General features: G+C 38.9%; 2 protein-coding genes across 3 annotated transcripts in view; one reads left to right on the top strand and one right to left on the bottom strand.

Annotated features, from left to right (window-relative positions):
- atad2b (ATPase family AAA domain containing 2B) overlaps positions 1–5,669 on the bottom strand; it is a 99,709-nt gene extending 94,040 nt beyond the window's left edge. The window contains exons 1-12 of one of the 2 annotated variants that reach the window (XM_079643096.1): positions 5,444–5,669; positions 3,344–3,510; positions 2,982–3,013; positions 2,723–2,870; positions 2,108–2,242; positions 1,629–1,728; positions 1,389–1,518; positions 1,046–1,189; positions 816–891; positions 534–635; positions 295–406; positions 31–146 (exon numbers count right to left, since the gene is read on the bottom strand). In XM_079643096.1, the coding sequence (XP_079499222.1) occupies positions 31–146; positions 295–406; positions 534–635; positions 816–891; positions 1,046–1,189; positions 1,389–1,518; positions 1,629–1,728; positions 2,108–2,242; positions 2,723–2,870; positions 2,982–3,013; positions 3,344–3,510; positions 5,444–5,542 (1,361 nt within the window). In that variant the 5' untranslated portion in view covers positions 5,543–5,669. The remainder of the gene's footprint in view (positions 1–30; positions 147–294; positions 407–533; positions 636–815; positions 892–1,045; positions 1,190–1,388; positions 1,519–1,628; positions 1,729–2,107; positions 2,243–2,722; positions 2,871–2,981; positions 3,014–3,343; positions 3,511–5,443) is intronic. The other variant, XM_079643097.1, reaches the window with a different exon arrangement.
- A 2,930-nt stretch (positions 5,670–8,599) lies between these two features.
- On the top strand, positions 8,600–18,271 carry ubxn2a (UBX domain protein 2A). Its single transcript, XM_079643124.1, has 7 exons — positions 8,600–8,750; positions 9,122–9,184; positions 9,777–9,879; positions 10,065–10,174; positions 13,332–13,469; positions 14,744–14,905; positions 17,347–18,271. The coding sequence occupies exons 2-7, from the start codon at positions 9,150–9,152 to the stop codon at positions 17,528–17,530; spliced, it is 732 nt and encodes a 243-aa protein (XP_079499250.1). The 5' UTR covers positions 8,600–8,750; positions 9,122–9,149; the 3' UTR covers positions 17,531–18,271.
- Positions 18,272–18,678: the final 407 nt, after the last annotated feature.

Below are 18,678 nucleotides of genomic sequence, written 5' to 3'. Positions count from 1 at the left end.
TTTGAATAAACACATCTTGGTTTTTCTCACCTGGGGGGCTGAATCTTAAACTTCTCAAAGATCTCAGGATAAAGCAGTGGGAACACAACCATCTCTTTAAGTGACTTGATGTGGTTACTGAGGCCTCCCACATGGTCAAATTTCACCTGACAAAAAAACACAGATTTGTAATCTAAGATATACATTCAAACATTAATTGACTCAAAAAATGACAAGTCTACTTTGTATCTTTGTGATGACTTCAACTGTGCTGCTTTACAGATTTCCATTGTTATCATTAGCATTTCTACTTACTGAGCTATCAAGATTCATGGGATCCACGTCAGCCAAGCTGGCACCCACTTTCACCCGATCACGCAGCACCCCACTAGATAAGTCTTCTCCAGTCAGGTTCATGGGCAAACATCTGTTGGAAAGACATGTTTGACATTTATGTTAACATTTTAGATCTCAATTATGCTATAGGTCTTGTTGGATCAAAAGAGAGGAAGATGAAAGGGAAATAATAAAATGTAGAAGAAAGAAAGCAGCACCTGTTCCTGGCCCGGGTCATGCTTTTGCCTTTTCTCCGCTCGAACCGCTCTTCATCAGAAGACGAGGTGGTGTCACTGCTGTGAATGGCGTGTTTCTTGACTCTGGAGAAGTGTGACAATCTAGATTCAGCATAGCACCATTGCACAATCATGTTTCTGAAGGTGTAAAACATTTGTTTAATAACCACAGGAGGTATTAGCCAAAGGCTGCTTAGGATTCAAACATATGTAACACATTTAGCATGAGATTTCACTGCTATTTTTGTCAAAGTTTCCACCAACCTTATATGGCTTCTTCTTGCTGGAGATCTGAGGGTGTCAAATAGTGAGGGGTTGCTCTGTTTTCTGTTCACCGGCTCTGAGAAAGCAAAAATAAAAAAATGTCACACTGAGCCTTCAAAATTGTTAAAACATGATATAACTAGTAGAAATCATTCATTAAATAGACACATTCCCGAACAGAGCTAAATGAAATGTATCTTTTATTAAAAAAAAGAAAGAAAAGCAATTACCAATAGGTGGTGCCTCATATCTCTGCACAGCCTTTCGTTGCCTCAGGTTATACCGTCTGTCATTGTCCTCCCCTGCTTCTTCTGCTTCATCCCCTTCATCATCTTCATCCTCTGCATCCTGCTCTTCTTCCTCACCGTGAGAATCTGAAAGTCCCAAAAAGCCGTTTACAAACCTCAGATACCACCACATTTGAGCTGTTAAAAAAATCATTCCAAGATCACTAAGGAATCCATTTTTCATCGTTCTGATCAATTTGAGTTAAAGCCGAGTTGTTTTATTAAGTTATCATGATCTAGCTCTTGCTCCACTGATTCAGAAGTACAACATTAGTAGGAACCTGACCTTCCGTTCCTTCCTCCTCTTCATCCTCCTGCTCAGTTTTACTCATGGCTTTGTGGTGTGTGGGCATGCTGAAAGTGCTCCTGCGCATGGATTTCCTGCGCTTCACCCGGGAATACATGTCCATGTTTTCCTGGAAAAACAGGGGCTTTAGAGTATCAGTTATATTCAAATGAGATGATCAGGCAGTGCAGCTATACTTTTCCATCTTTAGGTTGGCCGTTACAGCAGGGCCACACTTACCTCCTCAGTGTCTCCTGTCCACATGCGGAGACGCTCCACCTCGCGGTTCTGCCTGATGCTGCTGATGTTGTCCATTTCCTGAAGGACAGCCTCGGCAGTGCTGCAAACACACACAGAGAGAGAACAAAAGTCAATATGACAAACTAAAGGCACCTTTACAGACATGCATTAACCATTCTTTTCTTACAGAGGTAGAAGATTTACAGTGTCTAAAGTGCAGTTTTTATCTTTTTCGTAATTCTTGTTCAATGATGGTAAAAAAGAGCTGTCCTCTGAAAGTCCAATGATCCGTCAATTTACCCCGTAGTGGAGCCATTGATTTCATGTTGTTGTAAGTCAGTCATTGTGCATTAAATTGTATATATTTTGAATAGCAAGACGACTGTTGTTGCTTAATCATGTGAACATTGTTTCCAACAGTCAGTTGTAAAGGCTCTGGACATGAATGGTGATGACACGGCAACAAATATCACACGCACAAAGCACGGTAAACAAGACGAGGTCTGTGTTTCAAGATGGGTCGGGTGGTTTGTCGATATGGCCGCAGACCCCTGACGCACTGAGCAGTCCGCCTGGTCGACAGTCGTGGTGGAAGTAGGGGTCCCCGTCCCTCCCTGCAGGGAGAGAGGGCACAGCGCTAAGTCCACAGCGCTAAGTCCACAGCCCCGGGGAGAGGTAAAGTCAGGCGCTGACGTAGTGTCAGTAAAACTTCAGCCAGAATCAAAAAGGTTCTGATTTGGGCATAGCCCTGTAGTAGTGCTGACTCTAACTTGGGGGTACTCCCAGTGAAATGATGTGAAAAGCTGTGTAGGACTTGAAGCCTCGCTGTTGTGGTGTTCAATAATTGATTAATATTTAAGTACAAAGTGTGCTTTCCATAGGTAAGCTTTGTGAAGGATGCACACCTGGACAATAACCAAACAAAATATATTTATATTATTTTGGGATTTATCACGCTTTTTCTTCACTATAAGAATTAATTTCCATATATTCCAATATAGATAAGGTATGCTTATATCATTTAAGTCATGCTTACTTCCTGTTTCTCTTGTGTAAGGTGAAAGCGAGGTGTCAGTAGTGTGACTGCTAGCTACCTGTTGACCAGCTGGTCGAACAGCAGGCTCTGATTGAGGTGTTCGAATTGGCTCTTCTTCACTCGGCAGCTCCTCTTCGGCTCCACATGTCCATTCATGTGAGAGTGATCCCCCACTCCACGCTCCTCATTCCGGTGACTCATATGGGCTACAGTGTCAACAAGGAATATTCATTGTTATTTATTTTTATACCTCCTAAATCACCTGATCAATGTATGGCTTTTTAAAAAAGGAAGAAATTGAAAAATAATTGCATTACCGTGGCCATTTTGCATGATGCGAGAGGACAACCTAGAAAACACAGACACAAGTTCAAATACGCATGCACAAAATACTACATTTATTCAAACATAATATTTGTGTGCTCGTGTTTAAGTTTGCCTGTTTACCTCATTACAATAAATATTATGAGAAGAATGAGATCTGACTTTACAGCCAGTGACAGACAGCCGTCTAGAGTAAACCTTGCTTATTAAAACTTGGTACAGACAACTTTGTCATCACAATACATTCATATTTCTGCCAATGAGTATAAAGTCACAAACTACACAATTATTGTGTGGCACAATATTATACATTCAGAGTTACTTGTGAAAAGGGAAACAAAGGCCAGGAAATCACCTGGTGCGGTAGGTGGGAATTTCCCAGCTGACCCTCTGGGCTTTGGTCTGTGGGGACGGAGAGGTGTCGCTGGAGCTGGGCTCAGAGGCCGTCTGCCGCCGCGTTCGCTTGGAAGGGGGAGCCAAGCGTGGGCTGCTGGGACTGCTCACATCACTACTGGGCTCCTTCTGTTGGACAACCACAATTCAAACATGACAATCAGGACAACAGAAAAAGGTGACACATCATACATTGACAACCTTTCACAACAATTAGCATTAAAACATAAATCCAATCAATCATCAAAAATCAGTATCAAAATTATGGTATGTGTGCTACAGCGGGGGAAATGTAAATGTTACAGCAAAAGGGACAGGGCAGATAAAAGGGAAAAACTAAAATGAGTACACTAACATATAAAGATGCAAGCACATGTTAGTGAAAAAATCAAGTACACAAATATGGTTGAACATAAGCAGCAGCATGTAGCAAACACATACGTCTTGAAGTAGCAGTAAGCAATAATAAATTGTAAGAAAGGATATATTGCACAGTGTTACTTCACAAGTGTTGTTAAAGTCGTAAAGCCAGAATATTTAGCAAATAATAGGCCAGTTTAAACAAATCAAGGTAAAAATGTAATCCAGGAAAACATTAAAGCACGAGCAACATATCAAAATACAGTGTTATGCTGAGACAAGACACCTTGAACCCATCCTCAATGTACTCCTGAATCACAACAGAGCACCAACCAGACACATGTCCTTGATGCTTACGCCCTTCACAGTTTAACTTTTATTGCTTTTAAGATGTCTATCACCATCTGGCAAAGGGACTATCGATGAAAACTAGCCTTTTGGCTAATTTGAGTACTTTTACATGCTTTTAATATGTTGATTAATGTACACTGTCCCTTGTTTTAAATAAATCAATTCAATTCAATTCCCCCCTGATATGAGAGCATATCTCACTGTTGTCATAGGCAACTGTCTGTAATGCCTGCCGAGGGGTTTGTCTCTCTGACAGACTGGATAGATAGATCGATGCAGACAGACTTAAAAGTGGCCATGGTCTCAAGACAGGAATGAGAGTTTAGTGTTCCAAAACAATCTGAATTGAGAAAGTGTAAAGGCATAACTTTCAAGTTTTACAGTCACTGAACGCTAAATCATGTGTCCTCAGTTAGCCTTTCTTGCGACACGCAGCCCGGACTGATTCCAAATCTGTAACCCCTAACTTAACGAGAAACCTTTCCGAAGCACGTTAAAACTCAAGAATGTTCTTGTGATAATACATGATCAAAGTAGCATGCAACACATGTGTTAAATGCTATAATATTGCGGAAATACGGAGCCTCTTGCCTTGCGTAATTTCAATGTTTACATTTTAGAGACAAAGACTGTCAGACAGCTAGTAGGTCAGGCGATCAGAGCAATAACACAAGCTATACATTAAGGGTGCACTTCGAACACGTAGACAAATAGCATTTGGTATAACGTTTAAACCGAAAATGTGAACATCCTGCTGTCTGTGGGGCATTGGGGCATTTACATCAGAAAGTTCGCCAAGTCCAGACTTGCTAAATACGGGACTTGAGCCAGCCAACTGTTTGGAACCTGGGACTCCCTTCCCCCACTGTAAGCTAGTTGTTGGGCTAGCTATAACCTACAGACGCTAGCAAAACTAAAGGTTTATCTTTTCACATTTGGATAAATAACTTAGCCAATACTTCCAGCATGGTGTAATGCTTATGCCCTCGTGTACAAATACAGTTGTCTTTTGGTAGAGGGCTAGTTAGTGGAGACAAAGCTGAAACAAGTCAGCCGGGTGAAATTGCCAAACACAAAGGGAACTCAACTTAGGGCTAGCCAGGAGTTAGCGTCGCTAGCTTGTACTTTGACAGCTGTGCAATGCGTTCAGTACAAATGACACGCTTATGAATAAGTGCATGCAAGTCTTTTATTGTGTATCTTCGTGACTGAGTGGGTGTCAACTTTGAAATTGCTTTTACTTTGCTGTAAATAGCACATCATGTTGGGCACCTTGAGGCCACAGCTACAGCTAGCTAGCCAACTAGCAGAGGCAGCTAGCTCACCCGGCAAAGAAAAGAGACCGGCTTACATGTTCCTCAGAGTTCGTCTCGGTTCTCGACGACGACCTAGTCCTCGAGGATATGAAGAGATCGCTTCCCGGCTGTGAGCTTTTCCTTGTATTCACCATGTTTTTTCCTTTTGTCTGCCCTTACTGGATCTCCCTAGCCGGCTCCAAACACTGCCTCAGTGAGCGCAGCATCGAGGCGCCATTTCTCTCTCTCCCTGTCTATCTCCCTCACTCCTCTCTCTCTCTCTCTCTCTCTCTCTCTCTCTCTCTCTCTCTCTCTCTCTCTCTCTCTCTCTCTCTCTCTCTCTCTCTCTCTCTCTCTCTCTGGATGTGGGTCTGACTGTTTGGCAGGTGCAATAACATTTGCTGACTGGACAAAACAAGCACAAAAACAGTAGCCTAATCATCATAAACATACTATACATTTCACAGAGAGACTATTGTAATTAATAGAAACCTTGTGTAAAGTTATTATGGGTTATAATGTCCAATATACAGTAGGGGTATTTACAGTGGACAATGAGGATACAGAATTCCATAAAGTTAGGTAAATTCCTTCATGTAACACAAACATCCCAAAAGGAAGTATAAACCGAAAAATAAAAGAATGAAATTAATACATTCAACCTTTGTAAAGTTGAGTACACAGTGTTCCGTTCAGATATGAATATCAGTGTGCTTTGTCTTCAGGGTTTAGAGATTGCATTAAACATTTAAACCCTAAAAATAAAGTCTACTCATTCTCTATCATCTCTATTCCACAAAATGTGTAAAATATATATGTATATACATATAATATGACTAAATATATGATGTCTATTCAGACACTTAAACCCCAGTCTTTAACTTCAGAAGTTTGGAAATATAATGAAAAAGTATTGCAATGACTTCAATAAAGTATTTGCAGGCTTTCCCAGAGACACACTTGTTATTACGACTATCAAACATTGTGTCTTTATTTAGTACAACCTTATTGCATGTGGTCTAAGTTAGGGAAATCATAAGCATCATGTTTCACTCTTAAAGTTTAAAAAAAAACATAATGTCTGTCAGAAAGAATTTACATTGTTGACCAACAAAGACTATCTGTTTTTCGTTTTGTTCAGTCTGCACTAGATTGGAACACTTGAAGCCTTTAATCTCACTCGGTTTCCTAAAACGAAAAAGGCACATTTAACAAATGTGTAGTTTGCCAAGAACTTCCTGTTCTCCTCTCCAGAACCCCTATGGGATCGTGTGACTCCAGTTTGGGGACCACTGCTGAAACCCAAACCTGTGTGTGTTTGTGTGTGCGTGTGTTGCTTGTTCTATTTCTGGCTTGACTGAATATGCAACTGCGCCAGCCATCTGTTTCGTGATTTTTGTTTAAGCTGTGTTTTAAAAAAACCACGATCACAAGTATTTGTATTTCTATTCCATAAAACATTGTTTGTCTGTGTTCCAAAAAATGGACTACCCCCCACTGATAACTAGATGTAAACCTGTTATAATTCTCGAATGTTCTGCAATTACTAGACAACACCAATTTTAATGTTTTTGATGCTGAAAATAGTTAATTAGTAATATTTTTAAGTGTTGATTCTTTGAGAAACAAACAAATTAATCCATCCTTGAGTAATACTCTTCAAGATAATGTGTGAATATAACACACAATAGCCTAATGGTTAAAATAAATGATTATTATATATCCCATTCAAAAACAAGATAATTTCAGCCAGGGAATCCTGGCCATTAAAAAAATTATATAAGCACTAATTAATTGCGGTTATAATAGTGTTAATTATGGGGCATGGCAATGATTGTCCGCACTGTCCCCTCACTGGAACACTTCACCACCTGAACACATCTTTATGAAAAGTTATATATGGCTTGTTTTACATGAGGTTATCTTATACATCTAAAACTCAATTTGACACTTGTATGATTGAATGGGAACATTAAGTGATGATAGACATAGTTAAAAAAAAAATCTGATGGCAGTCCAATAAAAGTGCAGTGATGTACAATCAAAATGTGTATAATACTAGTAGAATGATGATTTTGAATAAAGAATCTACATAGGATTGTTAACGTCTTAACCCTTAGATGCACGAGTGACTGGACCCTACACTCTAAGTGGGTCTACAAGGACTCGTATTAGAATAATATGTGTTTTTATGCCATTTTTGTCATTTTCACAAATCACTTTTGGTTCACATTAGAAATATTTTATATTTAATTTTTCACAATTTATAATTTTAGACATTTCTTTTACATTTTGAAAAAAACCGTTTTGAACATATTGATGCAAAGATCTCCGCTATTCTGAGACCCCCACAGTATTCCAGTCCTTTTTCAAAACTCATCTCTTTTCCTCTTGTCTACTCATAGCCCCCCCCCCCAAAACCTTCCCTTATATTGTAAAGCCATTTTGGGTCCTTGAAAAGCCCTATACAAATATAATGTATTATTATTATTATTATCATTATTATTTTTATTATTATACTGACAGGTATTAGATCTTGCTGTGTAAAATAATCTTCCTGAGAGATGTCACTTGTGATGTAGTCTGTGTGGTCTACAGTGAATTTATTCCTGACAGCAACAGGTGAGAAGAATCAAAGGTTCTCATAGGATTCAATAGAAAATGCTTGCGGGTCATTTTTGACCCACTTATGGAAGCTTGGGGTAGAAATACAAAAACTACAATTTCTTAAAATGTATAACATTTAAATTTAAAATGTGAATGGCATGATATCCAAAACATATTTTTTGAGGAATAACTGGAATATGAAATGATAAAAAAATGTAATTACAAAGATACTTCAAGAAAACCACCGCACCGGGTCCAAAAAGACCCACTTATGCATCTAAGGGTTAAGCCCCACAGAGGATGAGGACATTATACAGTCCAGATGTGCAAATGTGTTCTCACTGTACCACTGATGCACTATATATATTAAGAAAGTTATTGCAACGCTATAAGGGAATCACTGTAAAGAAAGAGGCTTGTGATAATAATAACGCACATAATAACTGAATTATTGGTATTACATAACTTGTGATAGTGGTGTGTAAATGCAGTGTACATTTAAATTGCCATTAGGAAAAACAGAAAAATATAGGTAGATACAGAGATAGATACATATAGATACATACATAGATAATCAATTTCTGTTTCAATTGCAAGACTGCTGAGCTCAGCGGTACAGTTTCACTACGACAAGAGGAGACGACGTACGGCACTACTACGTCACACACGTTGCTCGGCAGCAGAAGAGCCACTGAAGGAAAATGTATGGCTGGCTGCAGATGTGTAGCCCGGGATTAACCGAGAAAACACAGACTGGTAATCTTTATTTGACATTACCAATAATACGCGCATGCAGATGAGCATCTACAGTGTGTATGTGTGTGTATATATAAGCCATGTTGTTACGATACACAAAAGGTCCTACGTCGTTGGCTATGTGCGCAGCCATGTCTTCATACGCCCACTTACATAATTAACGAAAACGCTACAGGCTGCCTGGCTGTTTATCGATATGTTAACTTATAACATAGAGCTCTATACAATTGACTTGTGAATGCCTGTGAATACATTTTATATTAAACCATTGAGCTAATAAAGGTTTCCTCGAGATGTATTAAATATGCTTTTAAAGCTGTGATAGCTAGGCCTAATTGTGACGTTTGTCCTGTCCACTCGTTTTATTATAGATGGAAAACGCACAGAGGCCTGAAAGAGATGGACACTGTGGGGGAGGAGAAAGATGAAAATTGGTAGGTCACAACAAATTGATAATTATTTTTCCTTAAAATCCCTTATAAATCTTACTTTACCTCTATGTACTTTAATTACTGTTTTACCAACTGTTTACATTTATCTATATATGTATTAGGCATATTTCACATTTACTGCAGTCCTGTTGCCTTTACATTTATTTGTTACATTTTGTACAAATTACTTAATTTTAAATGTTTTACACATCTTATTTACGTTTATGTTTACACCCTATATTTTATACTATTTTACATTTATTTTACGTGTGTAATTTTTTTTTCTTCTCCCACTTATATATTACAAAAAAAACTTAGTTGATGAGCATAGTTGGAGCAAGCCTTACATCCAAGATGTTCATTGTCAAAAACTGCTTCACCGTATTTTTAGTCATATCATAATACAAAATGTAAGACTTTAATTTAATGTCAGGGTTGCTATAATACTTTACAAACCTGCACCCTTAACCAAATGTGGGGGTGAGAAGTCACTAATGCAATGTTTCTGCACAATAAAGCCTGTCCCTACTGGCTGAATTCAATAAGACATAAAATGACCGAATCATACACTTGTCTATTTCTTGATGGGTTCCAGTGAAGAAAATGAAGACGGGGCTCCAATGAGGCGTACCTTCTCGGTAGAAGACCTCCTTGATGAGGTGGAGAAGATCTGTTACGATGCCTCAGGGACGTCAAAGGTCAGCTTCAAATGTTTACCTCTAAACCTCCGGGCTCATCTCTCTGCACATGGGCCTTCTGCAGCTAGCACAGGAACATCTCATTATGTCCTTAGACATATTTTGGGAGTTTTGACCGTACAATGTTTTTATCTAATATAACAGTGTTAGGTTTTTTAGGATTCATTTTGTGGGCCTCATTCCAGGTGGAAATGGTGGTGAGGCTCTGGAAGGATGGCTTCACTGTTAATGATGAGGAGTTTCGCAGCTACTCCATACCAAAGAATCAAGACTTCCTGGATTCCATCAAAAGGGGGTGAGTGAATGAATTGAACAGGTCTTACAGGTGTATTGAGTACGATTATATAACGGTTATACCAAACAAAAACATAGATTCTTAAGCTGTTATAGGGCTGCTGGTGAATACTGGTGACTTAACAACTAGCTGAGTAAGTGCAAAGAGGTCTGTCTTTATAAAGTTTACCTACTGGCCTTTACTCTGTGACACTTCACCCCAAATTGCTCCTGTAGGGATCGCCCACAGTATTGAGTGTACTGTATGCAAGTCCCATTGGATAAAAGCGTCTAACAAGTGATATGTAATGTAAAGCAATCAACAGCAATCAAGCAATCAACCATTATGAAAAGTAGTTTTGTACAAAATAGTACACAACAATAAATGCTGCTTTTACAATCATACATGAGTAATAATGATCTTATATATAATAGTATATAAGATGGGCCATTTTTCTGAAACGAGTAGCCGACATACAGTGGGGCAAAAAAGTATTTAGTCAGCCACCAATTGTGCAAGTTCTCCCACTTAAAAAGATGAGAGAGGCCTGTAATTTTCCTCCTAGATATACCTCAACTATGAGAGACAAAATGAAAAAAAAAATCCAGAAAATCACATTGTCTGATTTTTAAAGAATTTATTTGCAAATGATGGTGGAAAATAAGTATTTGATCCAAAACTAAAGTTAATCTCAATACTTTGTTATTTACCCTTTGTTGGCAATGACAGAGGTCAAACGTTTTCTGTAAGTCTTCACAAGGTTTTCACACACTGTTGCTGGTATTTTGGCCCATTCCTCCATGCAGATCTCAGATCAGAGCGGTGATGTTTTAGGGCTGTCGCTGGGCAACACAGACTTTCAACTCCCTCCAAAGATTTTCTATGGGGTTGAGATCTGGAGACTGGCTAGGCCACTCCAGGACCTTGAAATGTTTCTTACGAAGCCACTCCTTCGTTGCCCGGGCGGTGTGTTTGGGATCATTGTCATGCTGAAAGACCCAGCCACGTTTCATCTTCAATGCCCTTGCTGATGGAAGGAGGTTGTCACTCAAAATCTCACGATACATGGCCCCATTCATTCTTTCCTTTACACGGATAGGTCGTCCTGTTCCCTTTGCAGAAAAACAGCCCCAAAGCATGATGTTTCCACCCCCATGTTTCACAGTAGGTATGGTGTTCTTTGGATGCAACTCAGCATTCTTTCTCTTCCAAACGCGTCTAGTTGAGTTTTTACCAAAAAGTTCTATTTTGGTTTCATCTGACCATATGACATTCTCCCAATCCTCTTCTGGATCATCTAAATGCTCTCTAGCAAACTTCAGACGGGCCTGGACATGTACTGGCTTAAGCAGGGGGACACGTCTGGCACAGCAGGATTTGAGTCCCTGGCGGCGTAGTGTGTTACTGATGGTAGCCTTCGTTACTTTGGTCCCAGCTCTCTGCAGGTCATTGACTAGGTCCCCCTGTGTGTTTCTGGGATTTTTGCTCACCGTTCTTGTGATAATTTTGACCCCACGGGGTGAGATCTTGCGTGGAGCCCCAGATCGAGGGAGATTATCAGTGGTCCTGTATGTCTTTCATTTTCTAATAATTGCTCCCACAGTTGATTTCTTCACACCAAGCTGCTTACCTATTGCAGATTCAGTCTTCCCAGCCTGGTGCAGGTCTACAATTTTGTTTCTGGTGTCCTTTGACAGCTCTTTGGTCTTGGCCATAGTGGAGTTTGGAGTGTGACTGTTTGAGGTTGTGGACAGGTGTCTTTTATACTGATAACGAGTTCAAACAGGTGCCATTAATACAGTTAACAAGTGGAGGACAGAGGAGGCTCTTAAAGAAGAAGTTACAGGTCTGTGAGAGCCAGAAATCTTGTTTGTTTGTAGGTGACCAAATACTTATTTCCACCATAATTTGCAAATAATTTCTTTAAAAATCAGACAATGTGATCTTCTAGGTTTTTTTCTCATTTTGTCTCTCATAGTTGAGGTATACCTAGGATGAAAATTACAGGCCTCTCTCATCTTTTTAAGTGGGAGAACTTGCACAATTGGTGGCTGACTTTATACTTTTTTGCCCCACTGTATATACACATAATATAATGCAATAATAATAATAATAATAATAATATATACAACAGAGTATTTTCACAGTGTATTAATAGTACTTGTACTTTTGCAAATTATTTGAATATTTCCCAGAAAGATGCCACCGGCGATGGTCCGATATTGCAATACATATTTTTCTCCAGTCGTTCAAAAGCAAATAACGAAGCAGTGCTATTATTATTATGATGTCAAAAAATGTTATTCCGGTATTGTGTTTTATTACTGGATGTTTCTGTTGGCTCAGGGTTGTATTGAGAAATCACATTTCAGAGTTATATTTCAGTTCATGACAAACCACTGAAATAGGTATCAGTGACTTATTAAGGCAATGTCTAAGGTGAAAAAAACAATTCACAATAGATGCGACTGAGTGCATCCAGGTGTTCATGCGTCCGGCACACACACATCCTCACAAACACTTGACCTCCATGCCAATTTTGAAAAGCAATAAAGTTGCTGGTCACAGCTAATAAAAAACTGACTACATTACATTATATCAAATTAAGTAGAAGTTTGGCTCGCTATCTCTCACTTTCTTTCTTTCTCGTTTTCTTATTTATTGAAGACTGGTATTACGTTGTTTAAATTCCTGTCCTCAACTATTAATATGATAATTGGGGTTCCCACAGTGAATAAACCTAGGTTGGAGAATTGTTGCAAAAAACATTTGGATAACGCATTTTTATTCAGATTGACCCCAGACAAGAATCAGCGTGTTTCTATAACAAAAAAAGAGGAAATTCAGATAATGTTTAGCTGGTGAATGAACTATTTTCTGATTTTATTTTTAAAATAATTAACAAATGCTGACAAACTCTATAAGAAAATGTTCCCATGCTCTATGCATGCATTGTTTTCTATCGAGAGCTGTACCCTATATGTACCTATAAGTATTTCACTCCAATGTAACATAATACGTGTCCTTGGTTCGATTATGTTGGAACATAGGTCCCCAAAGGGAAATGAGCAGTTCCTACAGACTACAACCAGGCGACATAAGATAGATCAAGCATAATGCTCGTTAGTGCTCATTTGTCATATTGATGTATCTGACTCCGGTCTTTTATCTTTCCCAGGGAGCTTCCAGCAGAGTGGGGGAGCAGAGCAGAGGAGGAGGAGCTGGAGATCAGTGTGGAGGACCTGACGGAGGAAAATTATGTCCCCAGGAAAAAGGCCTTTCATCCCTTCAGCGGCCGAGGATACCGACTCGGCAGGTAAGAGATCGATGTTGTGAAAATATTACAAAGGTTACATTCGGGAGTATTAACTATGTTGAAAATAAATAATTGTCTGTAACACTATATGAAGGTCATGTATATAAAGCATTCTGTGCACATTCGTAAGACATAATGCTGCATATATAAGCCTTCAAATGACTCTTTATTAAAGTCACACATGTCATTATATAGCAAGGTTTATAAGTGTTGGACATAATGTGTTATAGGTTTAGCATTTATTATGAGTTACAACTCAATGCCGAAGGGATAACAGTTTGAAAAAAGGCATTGACTCCTCAGTTTCACAGCACATTATAATGACTCTCGTCTGTTATGAACACATATAGAGAACAGCTGTTTATGTATTATAACGTATAATAAATTCAACGTTTCTGAAATGGAATAATGTCTAATAAACCTCAATAACAGCTTGACTTTGTGAGCATACAGCATTGTATGTGATTTTCTGATACTTGCAGCCAGCAAAACACTGCTCGTAACTCATGAAATGTACCACCTCTAATAAGGTTATGTTAGTTGTGTTTGTTCCATTCTTTGTCATCAGAATGACTGAAAATTAAAAGTAAAAAATTCATGACACTCCATTGAAGGGTGTAGCATCAACCACAGATTAACCCATTAGATTTGGTGTGGATTTGAGTCTTGGTTTGCAATGTGAATTATTTTTGGCCTTTTTGAAGATCTATGTTCTTTTTTAAATTGTGTTATACTGTAGTTTCATACACCTTTTATTAAGCAAGAAGCCACTAGAACCTGCAATTTACATTGAGTTTACAACACCTCTGGGGCGTTGTTTGACTTAACACAGCACAGTCAATTCAGTAAAAGTATGCATTATAATGTCTTGAGAATGCCTAAAATGCCTTATAGACACAACCTTTATGTAAAGGTTTACCAAATTTGGAATAATAATATAACCAATAATAAACCTGTTGAGTTGCCTTTAAAAAAGAAGTAGTGTTAGTTTTAAGTCCCAATATATTATATTACTGTATACCACTAGGTGTCCCTCTAAATCCAGGTATCAAAACACCCACAGGCAAATCATAGCACACAGTCCTGATGAAGTCAGAGGCTCAACATTTCTCTGTATGAATACTACATTTTCCAGAGAGTCCACAAACGATTTAACCTGAGATGTTGACCATTTACACCTGGGAGTAGACTGTTATAAAAATGCACAGTACATATGCGTTATGCCCTTTTAACTGTTTTTTAATCTTTTTATCTGTATCCCTGTCCATCCCCAGTGTTGCACCCAGAGTAGTGGTCAGGTCACCATCTGTGCAAGAGGATGGAGAATCTCCTCCTATTCCCATGGTAACACTAGACCACACCCTTCCTGTTACCTCCCTGCAGATCTGGTTGGCTGACGGCAGGAGATTGGTGCAGAGGTTTAACCTATCGCACCGGTGCGTATCACAAGGTCCAAAAAACACACAACTCAGCTTGACATCATATATACATCAAATAATATCTGCATATCAAAAACATACTTCAGTATTCAGCGAAGACAATATACATCGACACTCTCTACCCCTGCTATACTGAAAGTAAATCCCGTATAATCTTAAGCATCGCAGGAAAAAAAGTAGTTCAATGGATTACATAAGACTTTTGTTTATACATCTCTGTGAGGTTGTGAGAGGGTTTGTTTGAAGATTACGTAATGCTTTGTTCTAGGCTGCTTGAGTTGAAGGAATGGTGCATGTTATATCCCCTTGCCACAGTGCATGGGGCTGCAGAAAACATAATCCGAGATGTAGCAACGGAGTGGATCTATAAAATCCCCAGAGAGGGATTGCGTAACTGGGATGCAGCATTTATATAACAGGGTTAGTAGCTAAAGCATAGGGAGGGCTGAACCCCTCCACCCTTCAGCTGGCCTCAGTGTTAGAGGACTGGGCCTCCTTAAGATCGCTTGTGTATGCTGGGCCGTGATTAATAATGGATGATGTTACTAGTATAGTGCTTCAGAAAGACATCAAGGGTCACAAGAGAGAGTATAGTATTTGGGGGGTAAATGCTTTGCTGTTGAGGAGATGTATAGTTCTGCCTATCTTTATTGTTAAAGGGATAATGTACAGAGAGCAGGTCATTATTACAAAATGCCCCCTGACTGGGTGAACAGGTCTAAAATAACCCTGAAGGGGTTCAATTTTCAACCCGCTTCCAGTACTTTATCCCCATTATTACAAGTATATATAATGTAATGTAAATATTTGCCACAAAATGTGACACCCATTTTATGTTTTAAAAGTGATTGTATTGCTACTGTTAAGAAAAATAATCATTCCACGGTATGAATTGCGTTGCTATATTAACATTGTGCCCATAGCAACTTAAGTTTGTAGTCTTGTTAAGATTTGCCTGCTTAAGTCTTGGTTATACTATCAAACGGACAAGTATATGGGCTGCTGCCATGGATGTGTAGTAGTCCGGTTTATGTTGTCCTCTTGGACTAGGTGTACCACCCAATCGCATTATATTAGTATGCCACCACTTTCCACGTCTGCAAAGAGCCTTTGCGTACACCCTGGGATGACAGAATGTATGTCACAAAGACCCTAGCGGACCATAGCGTACTCTCAGATGCAAAAAGTCAAACATTGTCTTTTACAATGGCTGTTATTCATGTTAAACTGAACATTTCCATTCTAGTAAGTTTAATCGTTTAATGTTTAACCCAGTGGTTTTTAAACTGTGGGGCGCGACCCAGGTACTGCAGGGGGGGGTGCGGGAAGATTTTTTTATTTTATTATTTTCTCCTTTTAGCTTTGTGAAGCACCTTGAGATGATGTTGTTTTTAAAGTGTGCTATATAAATCAAATGTATTATTATTATTATTATTATTATTATTATTCAATTGTAATAAAGCACTGCTCGAAAATATGTCATTGGTCAGAGAGCTGTTGGCATACTGCTGCCTTTTGCAACATCCTACTTGTGTGAGATAGACTTTTCTGCGGTTGCTGCCATCAAAACGAAATACAGATCAAAGCTGAACATTGAGAATGAACTGAGAGTGGCAGTCTCAAAACAACAGCCCCGGTTTGAGAAGATCTGCAAGGGAAAGCAAGCACACACAAGTAATTGATAAGCTATGTGTGGAATAGGAATGGTAAAGTGATGTGATCGTTTGCAACCTGCTGTAGAAATAGTAGTTAATTAATATATTTTTCTTAAAGAAATTTGAATTAAAAAAATCTACTACTCAGGGAAGAAGGCCAACCAGTTTTAATTAGGCCAAATGAATTGACAGTATCTATTACAAGCACTTTTGTTCATGTGTAATCCATAATAAAATATAAAATTAGTTGGATCTTTGTATCTTCTTATTATTAGCAGAGAAAATGTAATGTTTTTTACAACAATATACAATTAATCCTACCAATATAGATGGGAACCGGGTTGGGGGGGGGTCCGGAACATATTTCCAATTACCCAAGGGGGGCCCGACTGAAAAGGCTTGGGAACCACTGGTTTAACCTAAACATTAAATTACCACAGCTTCTGATTGAGGGTTTTCTGCCCTGTAACGTGTCAGTTGATATTTTTCTTTACAATCAACCATTCTTTAAACACTACAATAACCTATTCAGTGTTACCTCATGTTCATTTAGTTGATTTCTCTGTTGTCCAGCTCTTTAAGCTCTCAACTTTTTTGAGGTCCTCCAGAATCTATGATCAGTTTTTCCATAGCAATAGTCTGTTATTCGTAGCAACGTTCTGCTTTACAGAAATCACAGACCAAAAAATGAACCAATCAGAATTGAGTTTATTTATCTTCACAGTGTAATTCTCTACATTCCATCTTGATCTAGCTCTAATTCTGTCTCTTGTTCTTTTCTAGGATAACTGATGTTCATGATTTTGTGGCACGCTGCCAGAGGAGATGCCCACCTTTTATCCTGACAACATCAGTTCCTATCCGTGAGCTGGGCGACAAGGAATTGAGTCTTGAAGAGGCCGATTTGTCCAACGCTGTCATCGTCCAGAGACCCCTAGACACACAGTCTCCGTTTGGACACTCCTGACTACAAAGACCCCTGTAACACTAAACCCCTATACCTAAATCTCACCTACTCCGATTGCAGTCTAACGGCCTCCTATAACTTATAATGTGTCTTTATTCTGCAGTGTGTGCTGCTTTTGATGATTTTACAGCATATTAATCTACCTGCGGGAGAGCATAATGTAGATATGTTCAGCTCTTCACCATCACAGGTGCTGAAGTGCTGCTGTCAAGGCTTACTTTGACAGTGTGTGCTTACCTGCCAACAGATATCCCAAAACTCCCAAACTCCAGAAAAGCAAAGTCTGGTTCCCGTGCAGATGGTCAACCATGTGTATCCATCTGTTGGTCTTCCGCATGTACCCCTCCCTTCTTCCTTAAAACACAAACACACACACATAATACCACCACCAGCACCAACAACCAACTCTTTAAAGTCTTCCCCAACTGCACTATTTGAAAATGTAGAGGCTGATATATCAATGTGTATCTCTGAGTTTACAATTATATTTATCGAACATATGATGTTTTGTTTGCACATTGTTAATATTAATAATATATTATTAAAAAAAAGGGATGATATGACAGGCTTTTATTTATGTTGTTTACAGTTGAGGTCCTTCAAATATTGTGCAATTTTTTTTGTGAAAATGTGCCTTTGGGGGCGGTTTATTTCTGAATGTATGATGTATTGTTTTATTTGACTGCATCCTTTCGAGACATATCAAGGAACAATAAAAATACTCCTCAAAGTTCTAAATAATGGCATTTTTTGTATGTAAACAAACAAAACAAAGTGGTCTGCCCAGATGTAGAGACTGCTGACAGAATTAGCTTCAAGTGATTGCAGTTGTCGCGTTGATTATGACACGGCACCAAGCAGCACCTTATTCTGTGTCGTAGTGCAACATCTGTGCTGTCATTACAGATGTAATGGAGATTGAGGCAGGGAGGGGCTACCGTCAGTTAAATCAGAATTAGAGGAATGATGACTTCAGTGTTGACACTAAAACATGATAGCATGGACAGCATGTGTCTGATAGTGGTTGTGTGTAATAGTGGGTTGTGGAAGAAAGTTGAACTATTAAAAAAGGTAAAAAAAAAAAGCACAAAATCTCATTCAGATAGGGTTGAGTAGAGTTCAATCATTTTTCCTCCTTGAATGAGGCA

Source organism: Notothenia rossii, assembly GCF_949606895.1.
Source record: "Notothenia rossii genome assembly, chromosome: 8".
Lineage (NCBI taxonomy): Eukaryota > Metazoa > Chordata > Actinopteri > Perciformes > Nototheniidae > Notothenia > Notothenia rossii.
The sequence above is the reverse complement of the archived record's forward strand: the minus strand, read 5'-3'. Positions and strand labels throughout refer to the sequence as shown.